We start from the raw sequence: 23,180 nt of genomic DNA, 5'->3' as shown, positions 1-23,180 counted from the left end.
TGGCACATATATACAATGGAATATTACTCAGCCATAAAAAGAAACGAAATTGAGTTATTTGTAGTGAGGTGGATGGACCTAGAGTCTGTCATACAGAGTGAAGTAAGTCAGAAAGAGAAAAACAAATACCGTATGCTAACACATATATATGGAATCTAAAAAAAAAAAAAAAAGGTCATGAAGAACCTAGGGGCAAGACGGGAATAATGATGCAGACCTACTAGAGAATGGACTTGAGGACACGGAGAGGGGGAAGGGTAAACTGGGACAAAGTGAGAGAGTGGTAGTGTATATATGGACATATACACAATACCAAATATAAAATAGATAGCTAGTGGGAAGCAGTTGCATAGCACAGGGAGATCAGCTCGGTGCTCTGTGACCAGCTAGAAGGGTGGGATAGGGAGGGTGGGAGGGAGGGAGACGCAAGAGGGAAGAGATATGGGGATATATGTATATGTATAAGTGATTCACTTTGTTATAAAGCAGAAACTAACATACCATTGTAAAGCAATTATATTCCAATAAAAATGTTAAGGAAAAAAAGCAAACTTTCAGGAAAGGACAATGAGTAATGTAACAAACACCAAGATTATCACTCAGAATTAATGGATGTTCACCTTTTGTCATTTTTCACGTTTTGGGGTGTCCTTTTGTTTCCTGTCCTTAAGGAGTACTGCTTCTTTTTGATCAAATCATATTTGCATTTCATCCTAATGATGGGATTCCTAAATGATGATATTTAAGGAAGCATCATGGCAGTGTTGTCCAAGCCATCTCAGAATTCAGGCTGCAGATGACTTTTCCATCTCTTCTGCAGAGCTGGGGCGCCTGCAGTGTGTGGGGTCTGACACACCTGCCCTGGCATTCCATCCCCAGCCCCCTTCGAGGGTTCTCTGCATCTTCCACTCCCCTGGAACAGAGTGTCTCTGAACTGCCTGCTCCACAGATGAGGCTTCTTCCACATTCCAGATTCTTCAAGGTGGGATCTGGGAGGAGGACGCCCCAGGAGGAACGATTTTCAAGCCCAGTGCTGACATCTCGCTTAATTACACAATAGACACTTCTTTCAGCCAACAAGACTGTCCTTGTTTTCCAATGTTGTGAACCAGACGTTCTGAGCTCATTTTCCTTTGATCAGTGTTATACAACTCTTCTGAGTGCTAATCTGTTCCAATTCAAAATAGATTAAAACCGCCACATGAATGGCAGCTGTAGGTTTTGTTTTTCTTAAAAATTATCTATGGGGGGGAGAAATCTGAGAAATTGTATTATGCTGGGTGAAAGTATTAACAATGTATTCTTTGCCAAGATGATTAAAATCGGGGAAGTATGAAAAGAAAATAGAAGAGAAATCCTGGAAAAGCAACTTGTCTGAGGAGCACATCAGTAGCTTCAAAGGCTGTATTTCAGGAGGGGTCCTGACTGGTTGAAGCCTAAGAACCTCAAATGACTTTAACAAGAAGTTTCCAGAAAATGAGCTATTTCCAGTGTTTTGTTTTCATGTCAGTCAAATGTAGAATACACAGGGCTCGTAAGCCAGACCACAGAAGTGAAGACTCTCCATCTCATGTGGTATGCTGGGGCCTTTGTGGCCGGCGAGCAGTATATAGCTTTTGTTTGTTTAGATTCTTCTTGGCCTTGAACAATGACAGGAGGGCACCCATCTGTTGCTTCTACTGACACCCAGGCAAGACACTGCTTGGTTCTTACTAAGTCATAGTTAGATACCAGGGCAAATATGGGCCAGAGAGCCCAACTTCCCTATTCTTTTACATACAAATGGTGCTTTGGCAGTGGTGGAAGAAAGCTATGAGGATGTCTTTCTTATAATGACACACATTCCTGTGAGCCAACCTTTGAGCTATTTTAGATGGCATTTCCGGTCATGCCAGGATGGATCATCCTATTCTTGGAGTTCTTGGAGTCCTTGGTAAATGGATTCAAGTCCTTCAGTAATACCTGTGGGAGAGGTTCTGGAAAGAACCAGCTCATGTTGAATTTAACAATAGAAAAGACTTTGTTTTATTTATTATACCTATTTTAGTTATGACAGAAAACTCAACCCAAAGTAGCATAGCAACAAGTACATTTACAAACAGGTTCAAGGGGAGATCTGGCTTCAAGCAAGGATGAATACAGGGGCTCAGATGATGTTAAAGAACACCTGAATCCTGCTTCCCTGTGTTCATGATTCAGTCCCATAGTCCTAGGCCAGTCTATTCTCAAGTGGGCTGAGGTACCACAGCACCAACTCCACTTACCAGGCCCAAAGCCAAATGAAAAAGAAGTATCTGCTTCCCTGGAAGCTCAACACAAGGGTCTTAGAACTGAGACTCGTTGCCCCTGGATTGGCCTGACAAATTTAGCCTAAGTCACATGGCCAGTCTGAGCTGATCACTGAGCACTGGTTGCTGAGGCCTGGACTGGGAGCCTCTCAGTGGGAAGAGGAGGAACCATCTCCTCCAGACCCATAGTCTAGACCTTGTTCCATCCAGGGGCACAAACAATGTCATCAAGACTTGTGCACTTTTCCTAGGTTTCAATTTCTTCTTCCTGTGTGTTGTCTTCACTCTCAGATAAGTTATGTCCCCACCAGGTCCCCAGCGGAAAGTAGGAGATGTCTGGTTCCACCACAAAATTGCAGGGTGAAACAAGAGGTAGGACCATGGCTGCTGAAAGGTCCACACTTCCCAACGTCCCTTATAGAGAAGTGCCAGTGAACTAACAAGTCCTCGTGCTCTTCACCTCTGTGGTCACCACTGAACCATGTATCAAACCACCCCAGACTTCTAGTATATTTGTGAACCATATGGACTCAGCTGTTTCTCTTGCCCAGAACTCAGTCTTTGTATCAGGTGCTTCACTTCTGCATTATTTCATCAGTACAGTGTCTTAGTTTTCCAACTGCAAGGCGAACTATGTCCTTCTATTTATCAGAGGAGCCATACATCATCTCTGCAGAAGTGGATTCATCTTTAGTTATTTTGTGTCTCTTCATGTCTCAGTTTGACTCAAAATGAATTTAATAATGGGTTCTTTGGAACCATATGAGATGCTATCTTGTATTTATTTATTTTAGAGTGGTCGATATCAGTCAATCAACCCTTCAGTGAAAAACAAGAAAAAGAAAACTACTTTTTAATGTCGTAGTTGAATTGTATTTTTGAATCCTTAACTTTCACGTGCTATGTTGGAATAATGTGGAGCAGAGGAATTGGATCCAAGAATCAGTACATGTTCTGTTATTAATCACACTCAGTGAATATTTCTTATAGAGTGGATTGTGCAAAACACAGGAGAGAGAGCTCTGGCTTTGATATAAACGGTATAAAAGGAAAGAATTGCTCTTGTTGGCTAATATTGAAGAATTGGCTAAATATAGGAATTTGTCCCTCTGTGTAGCTGAATATATGGGGCAAGTCAGATTCACTGCATTTAATGAATATAGCGTGTTCATGTTTTCAGTGAAAAAGATTTGCTAATTTTGCATTTTAAGTTATGTTTCAAATTTGCTTTTCTTTATTTTAAGGAAAGGTAATAACCTCAGTGCCAATTTTATGTCACTCTGTATCTAGATAAATATACACCCACAAGCTCTACTAATTGTCCTCTCTCTTAGGCATTCTACCTATAAATGCAATAATTGGAACAACCACTTGTTTGTGGAAGAAATAGTTATTAAATTGTTTACTTACATAATTTCTGGGGTTTTTTTCCTTTGTTAGCTAAATCAATCTGTAAAGCAGGTTCACAGTTCACAGTTTTGCCACTGCTTGGCTCTGGGGAGCTGGATGAGTCTTTACCTGTATTAATTTCTGAGGACTCCTATAACAAAGTACAACAAACTGGGTTAAAACAACAGGAATTTATGATCTCATGGTATTGGAGGATGGAAGTCACATTCACAGGTGCCTGGCATTAGGACTTCAACACACCTTTTGAGGGGACACAATTCAACTCACATAAGTCTGCCCTTCCCCCCCCCCCAGCCAAATTCATATCCTCCTCATGTACAAAATGTATTCAACTCCGTCTCAACATCCCCCAAATCTTAACCCATTCCAGCATCAACTCTAAGTCAAAAATCTCACCTCCACAAAAGGTCCCAAATCTCATCTTCTAAACCATATAAATCAGGCATGGGTGAGATTCTAGGTATGTTCCATCCTGGGGCAAAATTCCTCTCCACCTGTGGACCTATAAAACAAGTTATCGGTTTCCAACAATCCTATGGTGGGACAGGCATAGGATAAGATATTCTCATTCCATATGGGAGAAATTGGAAGGAATAAAGGGGTCATGAGTCCCAAGCAAGTTTGCAACCCAGCAAGGCAAGTTCCATAGATTTCAAGGCCTGCGAATAATACTCTGTGGCTTGAGGCTCCACCCTCTGGGCCCCAGGTAGCAACCCCACCTGATTGGTCCCACCTTCTTTGGCCTCTGAAGCTGTGGCTCAGAGTCATTTTTCCTTCATTTCATCCCATCTGTCTCTTTTCATCTGAAAACAGATATGTCTACTGATACGGCAGTCTTCAAAACCTTGTCAGTCTTAAGTGAATGTCAAGAGGATCCACAGCAATAGACAGGATGGTTCTCCACAGATTCCTCCTGGATAATCCCATCTTTATTCCTGCTTCTGTTTAGATGGTTGATTAGATGCATGAGTCACACACCTAATCTCTCCAGCTACAGTTTGTCCAGCCCACACTCTTGGTGTTCCCTCTAGAGCCTGTTTTCTCTGATTTTGTTATCTGGATAGCTTAAAAATTTTCCCAAATCAGCAAGTGCTAGTTCCTTTTTGTTTAACAATTCTGTTCTCATTTCCTCTCTTTCCTCTTGAATTTTACTATCAGCAGCAAGGAGAAACCAGGTCACACCCTCCACACGTTGCTTTGAAGTCTCCTCAGGTAAATATCCAAGTTCATAATTTACGAATTCTACTTTCCACCCAGCGGTAGAACATAGCTCAGCCAAGTTTTTTGCTATTTTATAACAAGGATCACCTTTCCTCCAGTATCCATAATATGTTCATCATTTCCTCTTTTTTTTTTTAACGTTTTTATTGGAGTATAATTGCTTTACAATGGTGTGCATAATTTCCTCTTAAGCCCTCAACAAGACTCCCTTTAACATTCCTGTTTCTAGCAACATTCTGTTGATGATGATATATGTATTCTCTAAGATGATCGGAGCTTTTTCTATACTGCCCTCTTCTTTCTGATCCCACTCTCCAGAATTGCTTTTCATGTTTCCACTAACAGTCACCTCAAGGCAATCTAGGGTTTTTCTATCATGTGCCTTGAATTCTTCCGCCCTCACCCCATTACCCAGTAACAAAGCCACTTCCACCATTTTAGGTATTTGTGACAGCTGTACTCCTCTTCCTGGTACCGGAATCTGTGTTAGTTTCCTAGGGCTGCCATAACAAAGTACCGCAAACTGGTTGCTTAAAACAATAGGAACTTATTATCTCATGGTTCTGAGGGCTAGATGTCTGAAATCAAGATGTTGGCAAAGCTTTACTTCTTCTGAAGGCTCTAGGAAAGGGTTCTTCCTTGCCTCTTCTAGCTTCTGGTGGTTGCCAGAAATCCTTGGTATTCCTTGGCTTGCAGCTACATTTTTCCAATTTTGGCCTCTGTCTTCACATGGCCACTTTCCCTCTGTGTTGGTCCACGTCTCTGTGTCTTCTCTTCTTCTTGCAAGGACACAAGTTATGTTGGATTTAAGGCTCACCCTAAGCCAGCATGACCTCATCTTATTACATCTGCAAAGACCCTATTTTCAAATCAGGCCATATTCACACGTACCTGAGGTTAGAACTTCAACATATCTTTTGAGGGGACATGCTACAACTCAAAACGCCATCCTTCTGAGACTTTTAAGTTTCCACATTTGTACTAACAGGACCTTTTTAATTGCAAATGACAGAAAACACAAATCAAACCGGCTTAGGCAAAATGAGCCCATTTGGCTCTCATAACTGATGTATAGTTATGGCTACTTCAGATTTCAGGCATGGCTTCATCCAGGGATTCAAAGAGTGTCATGAGGACCTGCACCCTCTTACTCCCTGTCAATTCCTTATTCCTCCGTGTTGTCTTCACGCTCAGGTAGATTATGCTGGATTTGCCTCCACTGGGTTCCCAACTGCTTATATCTCAGAGAAGAGGACATCTCTTATCATAATACTTGGGCTGAGATCATGGAAATCCATCTGTTGTTACCAAAAGGTGGGAGGGAGTGGGTGGTGAGTACCTACCCGGCTAACACAGATAGATGTCCATCTCAGTACACAAAGGGGCTTAAGCAGCATGTCTTTAAGGGCCCTTCACCTCTAACTTTGCTATGAATCTTACTACACACCCTCCACTGATTCTTGGCCAAATAGTTATATAGGATGGCTTTAGTTTCTTTGTCAATAAAACATGACTTCTTAAGGTTTTTTTTTTTTAATTTAATTTTTTGGATGATCAACTTTGGTGAAGTATAAATTATGTACAATAAAATCCAGTGATTTTAAGTGCACGATTTGATGAATTTTGACAAATGCATTCAGTTGTGTAATGACCACCATAATGACTGTATAGAACATTTCCTTCATCCCCAAAGTTCACTTGTACCCCTTGATAGTCAGTTTCCTCACCCTAGTCCCTCACCCTGTTAACTGCTGATCTGTTTTCTAATATTATAGCTCTGCATAGGGATTTAAAAAAAAATAATTCATTAAAGTATTTATAGGACTAGAGTTAAAGGCACAATTCTAGGTAAACATTAGCTTTTATTAATGTGGATGGGTTTGGTGAAATTAGGCAGAAGCCATTCCTCATTTTAGGATGTACCATATGAAGTTGCCAATGTTCAATAGTTTTTAACCTATGAAAAATGACAACTTTTCAAGGTTCAATCTGATAAGACTAGAATAAAAAAAAAACAAAACCCTCAAACTACTCCTAATGGTTGGTGCATAGGGAATTTGGTGTGGAACCTCTTTGTCCCTTGTCTTTTACTCATTTGATACATATGAGCTCGTGCTTGGTGATGGCACTTTGGGTTGCCATCCAGGCTTACAGTGATCTGATGAGGAGTGGGTTATCACTGTAGGAAGGAAGCTCTCATTTTGAGGGTAGTTTGCTTGCCCAGACTGCATTCCTTCCTCTTTTAGTAATATCCCCCAGATCTTCCTTGGGGACCCACTGGTCCCCAACTCAGCCCACCAGGTTCACATGCTTTGATCTGTTTGGTCAATCAAAGTGTGATATATAGAACCCTGTTAGAGCTAATCAGAGCCCAACCCTGGGACTTTGCTAGAGCTATCAGGGAGGACATGCTGTCTTCTACAGCAAAGGTGTCAGCCCAGGGCTGTGAGAGCCATCTGCTGCTGTGTGGAGAAAGCCTGACAAAGCCTCACATAGAAGGAAGTAGAGCCGAGAGACAGAGTGAGGCAGAATCCAGATGACATTGTTCGAGTCTCTGTCGTATCCAGCTGCCTCGGGTGAGACCTATTTCTGGACTCCTCAGTTACATGAGCCAGTGCATTCCTATTCTTTGCCTAAACCAATTGGACTTTTTTTTTCTGTCACTTACAACTGCATCATTCCTGTCTCTTACAGCATGCCATCCCAAGGAGATATGTGTATGATCCTGTCTCCGGAAATTAGTTATTTAAAATATGTACTCAATAGACATCAAAACCAAAAATGTTGTAAGAATGCATTCCTTTTAATCCAAACAAAAAGGAAATCTTCTATCTTGGTTGAGCCTTATAATGAAGAGAAAATGTAGCACTTTCTAAGATAAGACACAAGCATTTTAAAGAAAAACAATCCTTTTGCTTCAGTCTACAAGCTATAATAATGCTTTGAAGAAACACTGAAACATCGGTGGTACTATGGACTTTGTATTTCCTATTTTACGAGGGCAAGATGGGGTCAAGGAAGTAGTCTAAGGAAGCCTTAGGGTTCTACTTCAAAGTGGTTTGTGCCCACAAAGGTTGACTTTTCCCCTTCAGTCCTTTTTAGTACTCTCTTCACCTGATGAAGCTGGATATATGTCATGGGTTCTCAGGAATGATCTGTCCCCACTTAGTAGTCCTAATTCTCATTTGGATTTATGTCACAGTCACCCAACCTTGTTGAAAGAGGCTAGAAAAATTTACACTAGACTCTTGGAGCTATAGTTTTTCAGCAGAGCAAGCACTTTTTCTGAATCAGTGTCCATTGGACCTGGATCTGAATCCTGGTTCTGCTGCATATTAGGAGTGTTTCCTTGAATGAGTAACTTCATCTCTTTGAACCTTGGTTTATTTATCTTTAATAATAAGGAACATATTAACAAAAACTCTCCTTTAGAATCACTGTGAGGATTAAGTGAGATAAGGCATAAGTAATGAACATTACAGCCAACATTCGAGTGTGTATTTTGTGCCAGACCTGGAGTTTCTACATGAGATACTCGGTTGCCCACCCAGCATTCTTACCCCTCTGTTTCATCCTAATGGAAACCTGATTTGGCTCAGGAATCTATTCCTTCTCCAGGAAGCCCTGTATGCATTCCCAGGCATCTCTTCCCTTTGGGAGAAGCTTATCCTTGTTTTCCCTCCTTTGCATATGTGGTCCAGGCTTGGGCATGACAGCAGACTCTGGCCAGTGATATTTGAGAGGAAATCTACTAAGAGGTGTCTGGGAAAATATTCCCTTGATTTTAATCTTCTTCTAGACAACATCATTTCTGAATGCCAAGGACAAAGCATCTGTAGCCATCTTACTACCAACTGGAGAACAAAATCAACACAGACTGGCAGAGCAGAGACATGGAAAGAAGCTGGGTTATTGACGGAACCAGCTTGGCCTGCCCTAACTTGGGACGTCCTGTTATGTCACATAATACATTTTTCTATCATTTAAGCCAGTTAGACCCAAGAGTTCTGATTCTAATTACTGATACAGCTTTATTTATTTTCATTTAATCCTTAAAATAGATCTGTAAGCTTCATTCTCAAGCCCAGTGCCTGACTAATCCTGGTTGTTCAATAAACATTTACTCTTCCAGCATATTCTGTCATACTTCAATCTGTAGCATCCTAGAGGGATTTCAGTATGCTTCTTGTCATCTAAATGAACCCTTTTGTGTTGTCCATTTGCTTTTGGCCTTTCTCATAACACTTCACTAAAGGACTTTATGCCACGTGGCTCTTTAGATTTGTAGAAGGAAGGGATGCTCTTAGTTTATGTTCTGAGAGGAAAACTGCTTAGTTACTAACCACATCAAAATGTGTACACTTCATCTTGAACCCTCTAGCACAGAGCCATGCACATGGTAGGTGCGTTACTATTCTATTGCTGCATAATAAATTGTCACAAATCTAGCAGCTTAGAATAATATCAATTTATTATCTCATAGTTCTGTAGGTCAGCAGTCTGGGTAGACTTGGCTCGTTTTCTAGGTCTCACGAGGCTGAAATCAAGGTACTAGCTGAGCTGGTTCTCATCTGGAGGCTCTGGGAAGAATCCACTTACCAGCTCATTCAAGTTGTTGGCAGAATTCAGTTCCATATGGTTGTAGGACTGTGGTCCCCACTGCCTAGCTGGCTGTCCCTGGGGGCTGCTCTCAGCTTTTAGAGGCTGCTCTCTGGCCCTTCCATGTGGCCCCTCCTTTTTCAAAGCCATCAAGGGCTTGCCTCCTTCTTGTGCTTTGAATCTGACTGACTTCCCCTTCTGCCAATAGCTGGAAAAAACTCTCCTTTTAGAGAGCTTGCCTGTCTGGGTCAGACCCCCATGTCATATTTTAAGGTCATCTGACTTGAGACTTCAATTCCATCTGCAAAATACATCCAGATTAATGTTTGATTGAATAATCAGGGAACAGGAATTTTGGATGGGGCTATCTTTAGAATTCTGATTACCATAGTGTGTGCATTACTACTACTGCTACTGTTATTAATTTGGTATTGAATCAAGGAAAGAATAGTAAGAAGTTTTTAAATAAAGCATAAAATTAATTGAGTTTTATTCTGCTAATTCCTTCAATATTCTATCAGTGTTACTCTGGTTAAACTGCCCATTGTTGCAAATAAGACAATCAGAATCTAACAGAGAAAAAAAACAACAATGAGTAATTATGCTGATGTTGTTGCCTTTTTTATTTTTGAAAGGAAGAGAAATTTGCTGATCTGGGCCAACTTTTTCCCCTCAATGGCTGGCACTGCTCAACAACATTACAAGTGTTATTTAGATATAGTGTTCATTTCTTTTGGGGTCCTGGGCAACAAAGTTACTTTAAAAAATGTATTTAAACATGTGGAAAAATTTAAAAGAAGAAGGGAAGTACAATTGATATAAAATAGTTGTAAAAAGTGACCCACTTCATTATAATGTTGTGATTCTGAACCATGTTCAGTTTCATTAGTTGCCCAACACTATAACTAGAAAAGTGGGTGCTCTTGAAAAGTTTGGGGCAGCTGCTTGGGGTTTTGTAGGCAATCCAGTATTGAAAAGTTTGTTTTATCATTTTGTGGTGTTATCTTTGGGTTAAGAAACAGGATTGTCTAAAAAGAAAAGTTTGTAGAGTCCTGGTGGATTTGCCACACTGTGGCTTGTAGCCTATTTGCTGGAAGCACCATAAAGTTCTCAGTAGAAAAAAATCAACCTTAATTAGGTTTTAAATTGAAAAGCAAATATTTTTTTTTGGTGCTGTCTTAGAATGAGAGGTCCAGGGTAGGATTTTCCCCATATCAAATAAATAGCAATAGGAGTCCTGGCTGGCAAAAGGACATAGACCACTGCCACAGTTGATCTGTCTCCCGGAAAATAAGTTCAAAACAAAGTACCAATTGGCATCTGAACGGGGGTCTAACCAATTGGAACTGGGAAGAGGCATCAACTCTGGGGGCTGGCAACCCGTGTGGGCTCCCTTCTGTGCTGTTAATTTTAAACCTGGGAGGAGGCTTGGTAGTACATCAGTGCAGCCTGAACCCATGTAGGCTTGTGGAAGGGGGGAAGGAGGAGGTAAAGAAGAGAGAGGTTAGTGGTTGAGAAGAGTAGTTATGGAGTCAGCTATACTAGGCTTCAAGTCTTAGCTTGAGCAAGACTTGGCAAGTTATTGTGAGACTTTGGGCAAGTTGCCTTATCTCTTAAACTCTAGTGTCCTCATCTGCAAAATAGAGATGATAATAATAATAACAACAACAACAATAATAATCTGTGATACGGACTGAATATTTGTGACCACCCTAGATTCATCTGTTGGAACCTAATTCCCAATGTAATTGTATTTGGAGGTAGGGCCTTTGGGAGGTGATTAGGTCATGAGGGTGGAGCTCTTATGAATGGGATTAGTGCCTTTATAGAAAAGACCGCAGAGAGCTTCCTTGTCCCTTCCACCATGTGAGGGTACAGCAGAATGAGAGTCACCTAGGAAGTGTGTTCTCACCAGACATTGAATCTGCTGGCACCTTGACCTTGTACTTCCCAGCCTTCAGAACTGTGAGAAATAAATTTCTATTGTTTATAAGCCACCCAGTGTTATAAAAGGTATTTTGTTACAGCAACCCAAATGGACCAAGACAATACCTTTATCTTTGGATGATTATATCAAGTGATGCAAAAAAAGCATTTAGCAGAGCACCTGGCATACAAGTACTTAGCAAATGTTAGCTGTAATTGAAGGAAGCAGGAAAGAGAGGGAGAGACAGAGAGGGAGAGAGAGAGACAGAAAAAGAAATAATAGAAGGATGAAAGGGAAGAGGGGAAAAGGAGACTACTAGAGGCAGACAGAAGCAGGAGGGTGGTCTAAGTCACCAGGATTCAGTGCACTTAGAAGAATAATTTAAGTTTGAATTGAATTATTTCATTTTCTGAGTGAAGTTGAGTTCCAGGATGAAGACTGTCTATTGCTTACATCCCTTTGAGATCTTAGGTTTCTCTATCCTTTGATTGAAGCTTTAAGGGACTGATTAAGGTAGTCCACAGGATGTCTCTGTAATCCAGTGTTAATACTAGTAGAGACTAGGAAGTATTTTGTAACCAGCAGTCTTTTTGTTTGCAAAGTTACTTGACACTGAAGATGTTGGCATCAAACTTTCACTCTGACTCTGAGCACCACCTTTCGGGAGAACTGAAATCTAAGTAAAATATTTCCTCGCATAGCGTGGCAAGTTGGGAATGAATGAAGCGACTTGGGGGATAGAGAGTGTCGCACTGGAGCCTGAAGCCCAAGGGTGTGCTCCTCTCTCAGTGTTCCTAGATTCAGGAGCAACTGTCCCCTTTGTCATTTACAAAGAAAAGAACACATTTTCATGATCAACAGAGTCCTGATTTAATCTGAGGCAGGATATCTCAATGTTTGCCAGTGATTTTGCTTTTTGGAGAATAAAATAATTGAATTACCTTCCTCTGCGAAATTGCAAATGGCGTGGAAAGTCTCGGTTACAGCAAGGGGAAAAACGGGAATAAAGGACTTTTTGCTTTGTTTTGCTTTGAGATTTTAGTACTGAAATCATTTAGAACAAAGAATAAATCTCCTTTCAAGAAAGTTGGCCAACATGCTGGAGTGGTCTCATTGGTTTCCTTGGGCTCCTCTTGGGGTCATGGGGGAGGTGCAGAGGCTCCAGCCCCACCAAGATCAACTAAAGAATACTAAAAGAATTTTTTGAGATGGGGAAACTGAGGCACAAATTAATTAGTAGCTTGACCAAGACCATCACAAAAATACCTAGTAAGTGGCAAAGCAGGGATTTGAGGCCATGCGCCCGGACTCTTGGGCCTACATGGTTATCCACCATGCCAGACTGTCTCCCATCATACTGTATTTAATACCAAACATCGGCCCTTTCCTCCACCCCAACCTGCTTCTCTTCTTGTGTTTCCTCTCTCTGAGAACAGCTCCTCCGTCCATTCATTTATATAAACCAGAAATCTGAGGCTCACCCTTGACTTGCTTCCTCCCATGCTCCCTACATCAACCAGTAATCAAATTTTGTCAAACTTCACACCCCCACTATCTCTCTCACCTGTCTGTTTCTCTCTATCCCAATGGCCACTCTCCTGGTTTAAGTCATCATTGTCTCTTGCCTGGATTTCTGTCTGTCTTCTAGCTGGCCTTGTAGTTGTCTCTCTTCCAATCTGATGTCCACAGAGTCTCTTGAGATTTTTAGATTTCAGATATGACCCTTTCTGAGGTTAAAACTCCTCAGTGTATTCTCCATTCCATGACACAGAGTGGTCTTTCTCATGGTGTCCCCTCTTATGTGTGATCACTTAACGGGTGGGACCCGAGAGGATTTTGGGTGGACTTTCACAGGGAAGGACATTGGCCCAACAGTCATAGAGTTATTGTTTTTCAAGTAATCCCCCTGACAACCTCAGGAAGAAAGTCTCAATTTAGTATTAATATATGTTTAACATCTTTCTAATTCTTCATTATCTCAATTTTTAACCAAGAGAGAGCAAGCCGTTATAGTTAGCTAAAATTTAATACCCCTGCTTGTTTTTATTGTATTTTTATGGCTTGTGATATGTTTCTCCAGTTATAGTAGTGTTACAGTTACCTTTTAGAAGGAGTATATTTAAATTTTAAAATAACAGCATAATACAAATTATTTTTAAAAAATATTTTAATGGAGGTATAATTGAGTGTAACATTATATTAGTTTCATGTGTACAGCATAATGATTTGATATTTATTCATTGTAGTTTTGTGTTTATTTTTATTTATTTATTTATTTATTTATTTATTTATTTATTTAGGCTGTGCCAGGTCTTAGTTGCGGCACTCTGGGGTCTTAGCTGCAGCATGCGGGCTTCTTAGTTGCGGCATGTGGACTTCTTAGTTGTGGCATGCAGACTCTTAGTTATGGCATGTGAACTCTTAGTTGTGGCACGCACGCGGGATCTAGTTTCCTGACCAGGGATCGAACCCAGGCCCCCTGTGTTGGGAGCCCCGCATCTTACCAATCGGACCACCACGGAAGTACCCATAATACAAATGATTAATCAGTGAACATAACAGGTGCTATAGAGAAGCAAAAATTGATCATGGCACAAAAAAGAGTGGAGTTCGGGAAACCTGAATTATAGAAGTCTCTGGAACCTACTCCCTATCTGTGTTGCCAGCCTCAGTTCTCCCATATATTCCCCATTTTGGGTTTTGTTTCTTGAAATTGACAGAGTCCTGAGCTGTGTGGTGGCTCCAACATCTCTCTCCCTCCATTCTTGGAGACATCATAACTCAGTAGCAGAAAATGCTTCCTATTACTCCATGCATCCTGTAGCCACAGAACTGTCGTTGAGAGACATTATTTTACTAAAGAATTTCATTAAAAGAAGAAATTGTTTTAGCAGTGTTGTAAAACATGTGTCCAGACACTTAAAAGCAAATGGTTAGATTATGTATTTTAAGATCTTATAGTAATACATGCTCAGTGGGCAAGCTGTTAAGCTTTCTATAGCTATTTATTCATTTGAACATCATACCATCTTTAGCAGGCTGTCTTATCCTTTTGGGGTTAATTCTATAAAATCCAGGAGAAGTTTTTCTCCTCTCAGTTGTTTGTCAGAACCTGAAAGTGCGCCTCCTGAAACACTTGCACTGAGAATTTCTGACTCTGAACATGCATTTTTTTTTTTTTTTTTTTTTGGTACGCGGGCCTCTCACTGTTGTGGCCTCTCCCCGTTGTGGAGCACAGGCTCCGGACGGGCAGGCTCAGTGGCCATGGCTCACGGGCCCAGCCGCTCTGCGGCATGTGGGATCTTCCCGGACCAGGGCACGAACCCGTGTCCCCTGCATGGCAGGCGGACTCCCAACCACTGCACCACCAGGGAAGCCCTCTGAACATGCATTTAAAAAAAATTTCTCATCCTTCCTCTTCATGGAGTTTTGAAGATAAAATGCTTTTTCTGAGATTGTTGCTCGATGCAGAGCCATGTGGATTTAAAGTCATGGAGCCTGTATCTCGCAATCAAAAATGTTTTTCTACTGCTTGGATCACCTCATTATGCTTTCTCCTCCTATTTTACTACCTTGGCCCAGTACCAGTGTTGTTTTCAGTTCACGGGTATTGGTAAATCCATGTTCCTGTTGCTACAATGGGGGGTCTTATAGTAAGAAAAAATCATAAATGCAGGGTCACAAATAAATGAGTTATAGAATATAAAATGTGCCTGGAAAATTTAAGCTTAAACATGGCACTTTCAGTAATTTAATGATTATGGCTGGTCGACTTGGGCTGCCTCCTGATTTCCAGGGATATTTTAATTTCTTCTCCATTTCGGACGCCTTAGTGGAAAATGTGGACTTGTGCTTCCATATCCAGTGTGATGGATGGTGTTAAATGCCTGAAAAGCCTGGGAACAACCTACAGAATCTGAAGCTCATGGAATCTAGTTGGGAACCCCTTGGGTCATCTGGTGGAAATGCCTTGTTGACAGATGGTGAGACAGAGGCTCTGAAAGTTGGAGACTTGTCCAGGTGAAAAAACAATCCAGAGAAGAGAATCCAAGCCTTCTGACTCATAGGCCTGAGATCGTTCCTCTCTGTGATGACCACAGGAGTCCCCAGGTCCTCGGACATTGTCTGATCCTGTGTGTTGCTTTGTTGCGGAGAACCAGCAAGGTCTGGAGATGCTCATTTCCTGATGGCCTCCTGGAATCCAGGTTCCCTGGAGATGGACAGAACTTCTGCCATTGCTTCTAGGAAGAGAATGTAGGGTTCAAACATGAAAGGGTGGCCTCTGGCCAGGCTGCCCTTGGGTAATGAAACAGGAAGGACATTTGATGAGAAGCCACACATGTATTTTTTCTTTCAAAGCTTTGGGATAATCCTCAACTTCCCCCAAACTTTCACTCCTTTCTGGTGTTTTAGATGCACAGCCAAAGTGGAGTTGTGTTTTCATCGTGTTCCTAGGATGCCTGCAGGATTTCTTGGAAATCTCAAGCAGATGGATAAGTGGTGTGATCTCTATTACCACCCTCTGGAAAACCTGGGGCTAATATTTCACAGTGGCCCTGGAATTTGGGGTGGCTTCTTGGTGACCTGGCTTCTGTGGCTTCTCTGGGAGAGATCAAAGACTTTAAAACAGCCCGAGCCTGTTAAATGATTGGTAATTGTGCTTGGTTCTTCCACAGTGATTTGTTCTCGCAAGCCCAGCCTTACATCTTTTTCCAAAAATTGTACATGGCATTCATTCTCCGCAGCGGTTGAAAAGCTAATAGACATTCTCATCTTATTCCACCCCCGACTACAGGCAACTCTATCACTAGATGAGTTTATCTGAATTCCATTTGTCTAGGCCTTATGAAGTGAATAAATTTGAATTAATGTGTAGCTTTCTGAGGAGAGACAGGTTACGCTTTGAGGGGTTAAGCAATGTCTGTGTTAGTTTCTATAAGTGGATCTTTATGGGTACAATCATACTCACAGCACGTTACCACATCGCCTCTATTAGTTTATAAAAAATTTTCATTAAGTGATGCTAAAATATATACATGGGGATTTCTAAAACGAGTTTTTCCTTTTGAACAGTCAGACATTTATGTTTCTTTGGGTTGTGTTGGCAGATAAATATATTTTCCCTTTTAAGGGTAACACTTGGGAGAAATTTATATCAATAGCATGTAAGTTACAATTCCAGTTCCCAACAAATTGCATTTGCTGTGTTTGGTAACCCTCTAATAGTATTTCTTCCCATAATAATTAGAGCAGAATTGAGATGTTATAAAAGAAACTGATATTCCAGACTTAGTTGTCTTTTGGGGGCCAAGTGGGGAGGGGAAGGGGGGAAGCATTTGGCTTCTTTGTAAGTTGAAATTTTTATTATTGTATTTGTATTTCTAAATTGACTGAATGGAACTGTGGTGGGTAAGCTCATGAATGTTAATATGGCTATAGCTTCCGCTTACATAACACTTAGTTATTTTGTCCTTTATTACACTCTTATAGATGTTGATGGTTCAACAATTGGAGCTTTTAAACTAATGGAAGGCTTTCAACCAAATAGAATGCCTTCATTACTAGTGAGCAGGGAGATCTGAATGTGAATTGAGGTGGTTTAATCTAAGAAAACATTTTTATAAAAGACTAATACCCATAATTTATGTTTATTTTCAGTTTTCTTTGATTTCAATAAATTAGGGTGGGGATTTATAGTATTTCGCTTCTTTTCACATGCCTAGCCCAGTGCTCAACTGCATTAGTCAGTATAACAAACAAACCTGAAACCTCAGGGAATTAACATGTAGTTTATTTCTTGCTTATATAAATGCCATTGTGGGACCAGGAGCTTTCCTGGGCATTTATCTTTCAGTGGGTGACTCAGGAACCCAGGCATCTTCCATCCTGTCATCTGGAATATGACAAGGGGAAAGACAGTGCAGGGTATTCATAGCCGCTTTTCAGAGACTTTAGATAGAAAGTGACACGTATCACATCTGCTCATATCCCATTGACCAAACTAGTTACTCGCCCCACACCAGCTATAAGGGGTGCTAAAAAATGTAGATTACATGGGATACTTAGTGGGCACTACTGCTTCGACCACCCAACATATGACAGGAGCCTAGCAAATACTGAGAGAAGGAATGAATGGATGAATGTGTGATGAATCCTGTTAAACAGTTTGGCACTCAGAGAATGCTATTACTATTTTAAATTGATAGAAGAAGGATTGAAATGGCTTTAAAATATTAAGCTTAGAGGGTTTAGTGTGTATATTTACATCATGGACAGCTATAAGAGCTTGTTGCTAGTTTAAGTCTAGATATCTCTGCTATGCCACACGATTTTTTTTTTTCAATGTCCTGACACATGGAGCCTAAAAAATTCCATTTTCTGATCTTAAAGGCCTCTAAAGCAAATAACACAGTGCAGTTGACTAGGTGAAGTGTTGCAGAGCCTTCACAGTGTGCATGGTGGGAATGGACCTTGTTAAGGTTACAGAGAAGGTCAACCTCCATTGACAAGACGAAATTGAAGTCATTTCCTCTTGCCACAGAGTAGTTCCCAGTCTGTATTGTCAGCATAGGGGAGTTTATCCATTTTATCCAGAGCATTATCTCAAATAAGGTGTCAGGGCACTAAATGGATTTACCATCTTGTATTATTTTTTATTTTGATGTTTAATTTTTTTTATCCCACTTATTGTCACATGAAATGAAAACAATAACGGAAAAATAAACAGGGAAAGCTGAGTGAGAAAAAGATCACAGTCTCACAATCTTCCATCTTATTCCTGAGTAGTTGGTGCAGAATCCTACGGAGCATCATTGCATTTAATCTCTAGTTTTTGTTTTCTTGACTCATGACATCTCATTTCTGTACTCTGTTCTGATTCAGATAATAGGTCATTCCATACAAACATACTCAGAACACTCACTAAATACAATAAAATATATTATATGCTGTAATAGATTACTGCTTTTCCATGATGTCTTATGAAGCTGCAGTTCTGGAAAGCAGCCCAGAACAACCAAAAATGCAGTAGGTGTTGGAGTTGGTCACATCAGGTTTCCAGTGTGGATTCTGCCACCTCCTCGCTGTAGGACCTTCAGACAATTCCTTAATCACGCTGAGCTGCAGTGTCCCATGGAGTAAGATGGGAAGGAGAGTTGGAGTAAGACCGTAAGAGATCCTAAGCAAGGAAACAGTACAGTATCAGGGCACATCACCCTCCATGTGCCTTCAAATAACATTGGCATTTTATGAAATGATACAGAACTTACTGTGTGCTGAAAATTAAATACCATTTTTCTAGATTTTGCAAAATTCTAGATATTCTTTTTTTTTTTTTTTTTTTTTTTTTGGCGGTACGCGGGCCTTTCACTGTTGTGGGCTCTCCTGTTGCGGAGCACAGGCTCCGGATGCGCAGGCTCAGCGGCCATGGCTCATGGGCCCAGCTGCTCCGCGGCATGTGGGATCTTCCCGGACCGGGGCACGAACCCGTGTCCCCAGCATCGGCAGGTGAACTCTCAACCACTGCGCCACCAAGGAAGCCCTAGATATTCTTGATATATCTAGAAAAGCTTATATTTCTTCTCTGTTCCATTCTCTGACCTGTCCCTGTCTCACCTCCCCTGCATGTAATCCCCACCTCAAGCATATACTAAGTTAGTCTTTGGGAAACCCAGCACTGCACAGTAGGCACAATACTGGTAACCATACTTGTTCAGTTATCACTTTTTTTTTTCTTTATCAGAGAAGCAGTTCTGTGTTTAAGATGCTAGGTAGTGATGGAAAAGACATTAGTATAATTTATTACCTTGGTAACTGGAGATGGATGTCACCTCCTTTTGTGTGGTGTATGCTGTGGCCTTTATGTCTCTTCCCCTAATTAACATCCTGTGAGAAATGAAGAAGTAAATCACCAGAACAACTGGACCACTTCAGTATTAAGTGCTAGAACATTCTAAATTGCAGTAATAATCACGATAATGAGTCTGAGTAGTCTGTGTCTATCTTTTAATTGCTTCTTAACTCTTCTAAGTAGGAATGGCAAAGTTATTATGATGTAGAAACTAGGGGGTGATTTATTTCTTACTTAAATTGGGCTTTGTGAAGAAACTTTTTTTTTTTTAGTCTATTGGGAACTGTGAGAGTTCCTTTGAAGAACAACTTGGGCAGATTATTTTAAGTATAGTTTAATACTTTAATATGTAGCACCCAAAATCTGGATTTGCCTTAGGGTCAGGGGCATTGTCATGCATAAAGCATTACGCTCTAAAACCCAGTGCCGTAGTTGAGTCTTGTTCTTTCACATTTTGCTACTTATTTATGGATTCAAATTCATAGGTGAATTTGTTTACTTGAACCAAGGAAGTCTCGTTATTGGACACTAAAGGAGCTTAATATAGGATGATTAATCTTATAAGCTGGCTTTCTCATTTGGACCTAGAGGCCACATGTTCAGATTCAACTTATAGTTCTTGAGTGTGAACCATGTAACCATCCACTATTTCTTACAGATGATTTCATATACAGTATGTTAGCTCAGTAAGTCCATAGAAAATGCTCTACAGCCCCTTCATTCATGAGGGTGAGCCCAAGAACAGTATCTGTACAACTGGACCCCATTACCCTTCCACCTGCCCCATTATTGTTGTTTGGATCATTAGTGGTCTTCTCACAAAGGGTGGACCAATTAGATTCCCTCTCCTAGAATCTGGGAATTGGATCAAAAATTTCAGTGTATTTTGGCCCAATGTCTGAATAGAAAGGTGTAAACATGGAGAAGCTATGGGTATTTCTCTTTGTTCTGTGAACCAGTGGGCCAAGAAAGCCAGTTTGTATAGAGGAGACTGGTGCAAACACCAGAAAGGAGCAGAAAGAAGTGAGGGAACTTGGCCCAGGAGCCTGATGGCTTGATTGTGGTACCAGGCCTTTCCTGAGGCCTGGCTTCCTTCGGTCCTTTGAATTCCATCAAGCACTTACATATCTTAGGATAAATTTCATCTCTTCTAAAAGAATAACTAACAAAGTGGAAGTTTTTGTCCCTCTTTCACATGTGAAGAAAACTGAGGTTCAGGGAAGCCAATCTTACTGCAGATGTTGATGACAGCATCTGATCTCTTGGTCAGGACTTCAGCTACCCAGGCAAATTAGAATAAAAAACAAAAGGGCATTACTTTCGACTTACTACTTGGCATTCCAAGGTGTGACTCTGCCTCTAAGCATGACTAGAGTCAAGGATTTAACCAGAATCATTGGATCAAAGTTCATTCTTCCTTATCAGCTCTTGGCTCTGTTTCTGTGAGGTTTTGTTCTCGGAAGAGTGATCTCTGTGTTGGGGGCAAGCTGGCCATTGGCAGCCCAAATCAGGAACATTGTAACTTGTGATCCTTGACCAAAAGTGCAGGAATCTCTCCCAACGTTCACAGCATTGCCTGACAAAGGACTCTGATTGGCCAGCCTGGGTCACATGCTGGAGTGTGGCTGACAGGGCCGCCTTGATTGACAGCCCCCCCACCCCTGGATGGACATCTTCCCCTGTCTGGGAGTGTTGGGGTTCCATTACCAAACAAGGGAGAAGAGATGCTGAGCAGACCAAACCAATATTATTCACCAATATTTGCTGTTTTTTTCTTGAGTGGAAATGACTGATGATGCTCATATGTGTGACAGACTCCCATATGCAGTTTTTCTTTTCCAGCTGTTAGTCACCTACTCTCCCTCCCACTCAAGAAAATCAATCCGGATACAGATGATTAGGTATGAGCTTGTTATTCAGATAACCTTAAATCTACTCTAACCAATTAGCAAAATACAGTCCTTTGCAATTGTGAGTACTTCCACTATTAGCAGTAACAAGTGTGACACATCTCACAATTGCTTGGGGCACAAATGCTGGGGTGAAAACCTCTGCTCTTGGATGGATGTTATGAGGATAATTGTATCAACACCTTTTTGGGTACAAGCATACCTATATAAAGCACATTTGTGTGACTCCTAACAGCCAGGCACTGTTATAGGCACTGGGGTTCCAGCTACGAAGACAGCAAAAGTGTCTGTCTTATAGGAAGCTCAAATTCTAATGGTAGAAGATTGGCATAAATTTATGAACAAAAGAATTCAGATATTGAGTACAATAAAGAAAATACAACAGGGTATTGGGCCTGGTGTCCAGTATGGTAGCCACTAGCCATGTGTGGTTATTTAATTTTAAATTTATTAAAATGAAATCAAATTAAAACGTCAGTCACTCTAGTGACGTTTCATGTACTCAATAACCACGAGTGGCTGGTGGCTACTGCATTAGACAGTGCAGACATAGAAGATGACTATTATTGCACAAAGTTCTGTTATACTGGGCTTGACAGTGACTGAGAAGGATATATCTGGGGGTGTTTAGAGCAGGCCTTGTGGCAAAGCTGGTGTTTATGCTCAGACCTAAAGCCACCGTGTAAAGTTCTTGAGGAATAACATTCCAGGCAGAGTGAACAGTAAATACAAAGACCCTGAGATGGAAATGAGCTTGGCCTGTGTGAAGATCCAAAGATGGCCCGTGTGTCTGATTGAGTCGGAGAGGCAAGAAAGAACTAGATCAGGTATGGCCTTGGGGTTTATTGTATGCCAATGAGAAGCCATTGTCTAAGTAGGGTAGTGACAGCTTTATTTAATTTCCGAAGAATCATTTTGGCTGCAGGTGGGGATGTTCGGTGGCAAGGTTAGAAGTAGCACTTAGAAGGCCTTCAAAAATCATTTGATTAATGAAAAGACTGATGGAAGGCAGGCTGGGGTGTCCATGTGTCTGGGGACTACAGAGAGGTTCCCAGCTCCTTGAGAGGTCCCCTATCCTAGGGGTAGACTGAGCAGTCAACCAGATAAGCCACAGAGGAGCCTGACCCTCAGACCCCTCTCTCTGGGCCACAGCTTGGCTCACTGTTGGCTGCCCTCAGCCCCTCTGAGTTCTCACCATGTCTTGGGAACCAGTGCCAGGCACTGCTGCAGTGAGATATCTTTCCCTTCATATTCCTTCATTTATCTTTATTGAATACCTGTTCTGTGCTAGATATTGTATTAGGTGCTGGGATTACATTGGCACAAGAAGAAACAGCTATGATCCCTGAAAACATATGTCACACTGTAGAGTGGAGGCCGTGTCAATCAAATAATCAGATAAGTGTGTGATGACCCCTGCAATTAAGTGCTCCACACCAGAGTCCCGTGAGACTTCAAGAGCGCCTGATAGGGATGTCCCCAGTCCAGAAAGTCAGAGGTGGCTGCCCTGAGGATGTGATAATTGGGCTGGATTTAAGGAGGAATGAGGATGCTGTAGGTGACAGGTGGAGAAAGTGTTCTGGTCGGAGGGAGCAGCGTGGGCGGAGGTCACAAGGACTGAGGATCAAGGAGCAGTGGAGGGAATAACAGAGACCAGTGAGGCTGGGTGGAGGTGACATGGTGCTAGGTAGGGGGTGGGCAAAGTGGGTGCTGAGGAAGCCCCCACTGGTGAGTGGGAGATGATGGTATTCTTGCTTTGTCTTTTGAAACGTTTCCCTCTGCCATCTGTTTGCCAGTCAGCTCCACCTCAGTAATGACCACTTCTTTCTTTCTTTCTTTCTTTCTTTCTTTCTTCCTTCCTTTCTTTCTTTCTTTCTTTCTTTCTTTCTTTCTTTCTTTCTTTCTTTCTTTCTTTCTTTCTTTCTTTCTTTCTTTCTTTCTTTCTTTCTTTCTTCCTTCCTTCCTTCCTTCCTTTT

General features: G+C 41.3%; 1 protein-coding gene across 1 annotated transcript in view; it reads left to right on the top strand.

Annotated features, from left to right (window-relative positions):
• The window catches only part of CACNA2D3 (calcium voltage-gated channel auxiliary subunit alpha2delta 3), a 798,772-nt gene that overhangs the window by 276,815 nt on the left and 498,777 nt on the right, over window positions 1-23,180 (top strand). Inside the window, exon 6 of the mRNA XM_055079897.1 lies at window positions 4,857-4,910. Coding sequence (XP_054935872.1) covers window positions 4,857-4,910 — 54 coding nt within the window. The remainder of the gene's footprint in view (window positions 1-4,856; window positions 4,911-23,180) is intronic.

The sequence above is a fragment of the Physeter macrocephalus genome, chromosome 18 (assembly GCF_002837175.3).
Source record: "Physeter macrocephalus isolate SW-GA chromosome 18, ASM283717v5, whole genome shotgun sequence".
In the NCBI taxonomy this organism is placed as follows: domain Eukaryota; kingdom Metazoa; phylum Chordata; class Mammalia; order Artiodactyla; family Physeteridae; genus Physeter; species Physeter macrocephalus.
The sequence above is the reverse complement of the archived record's forward strand: the minus strand, read 5'-3'. Positions and strand labels throughout refer to the sequence as shown.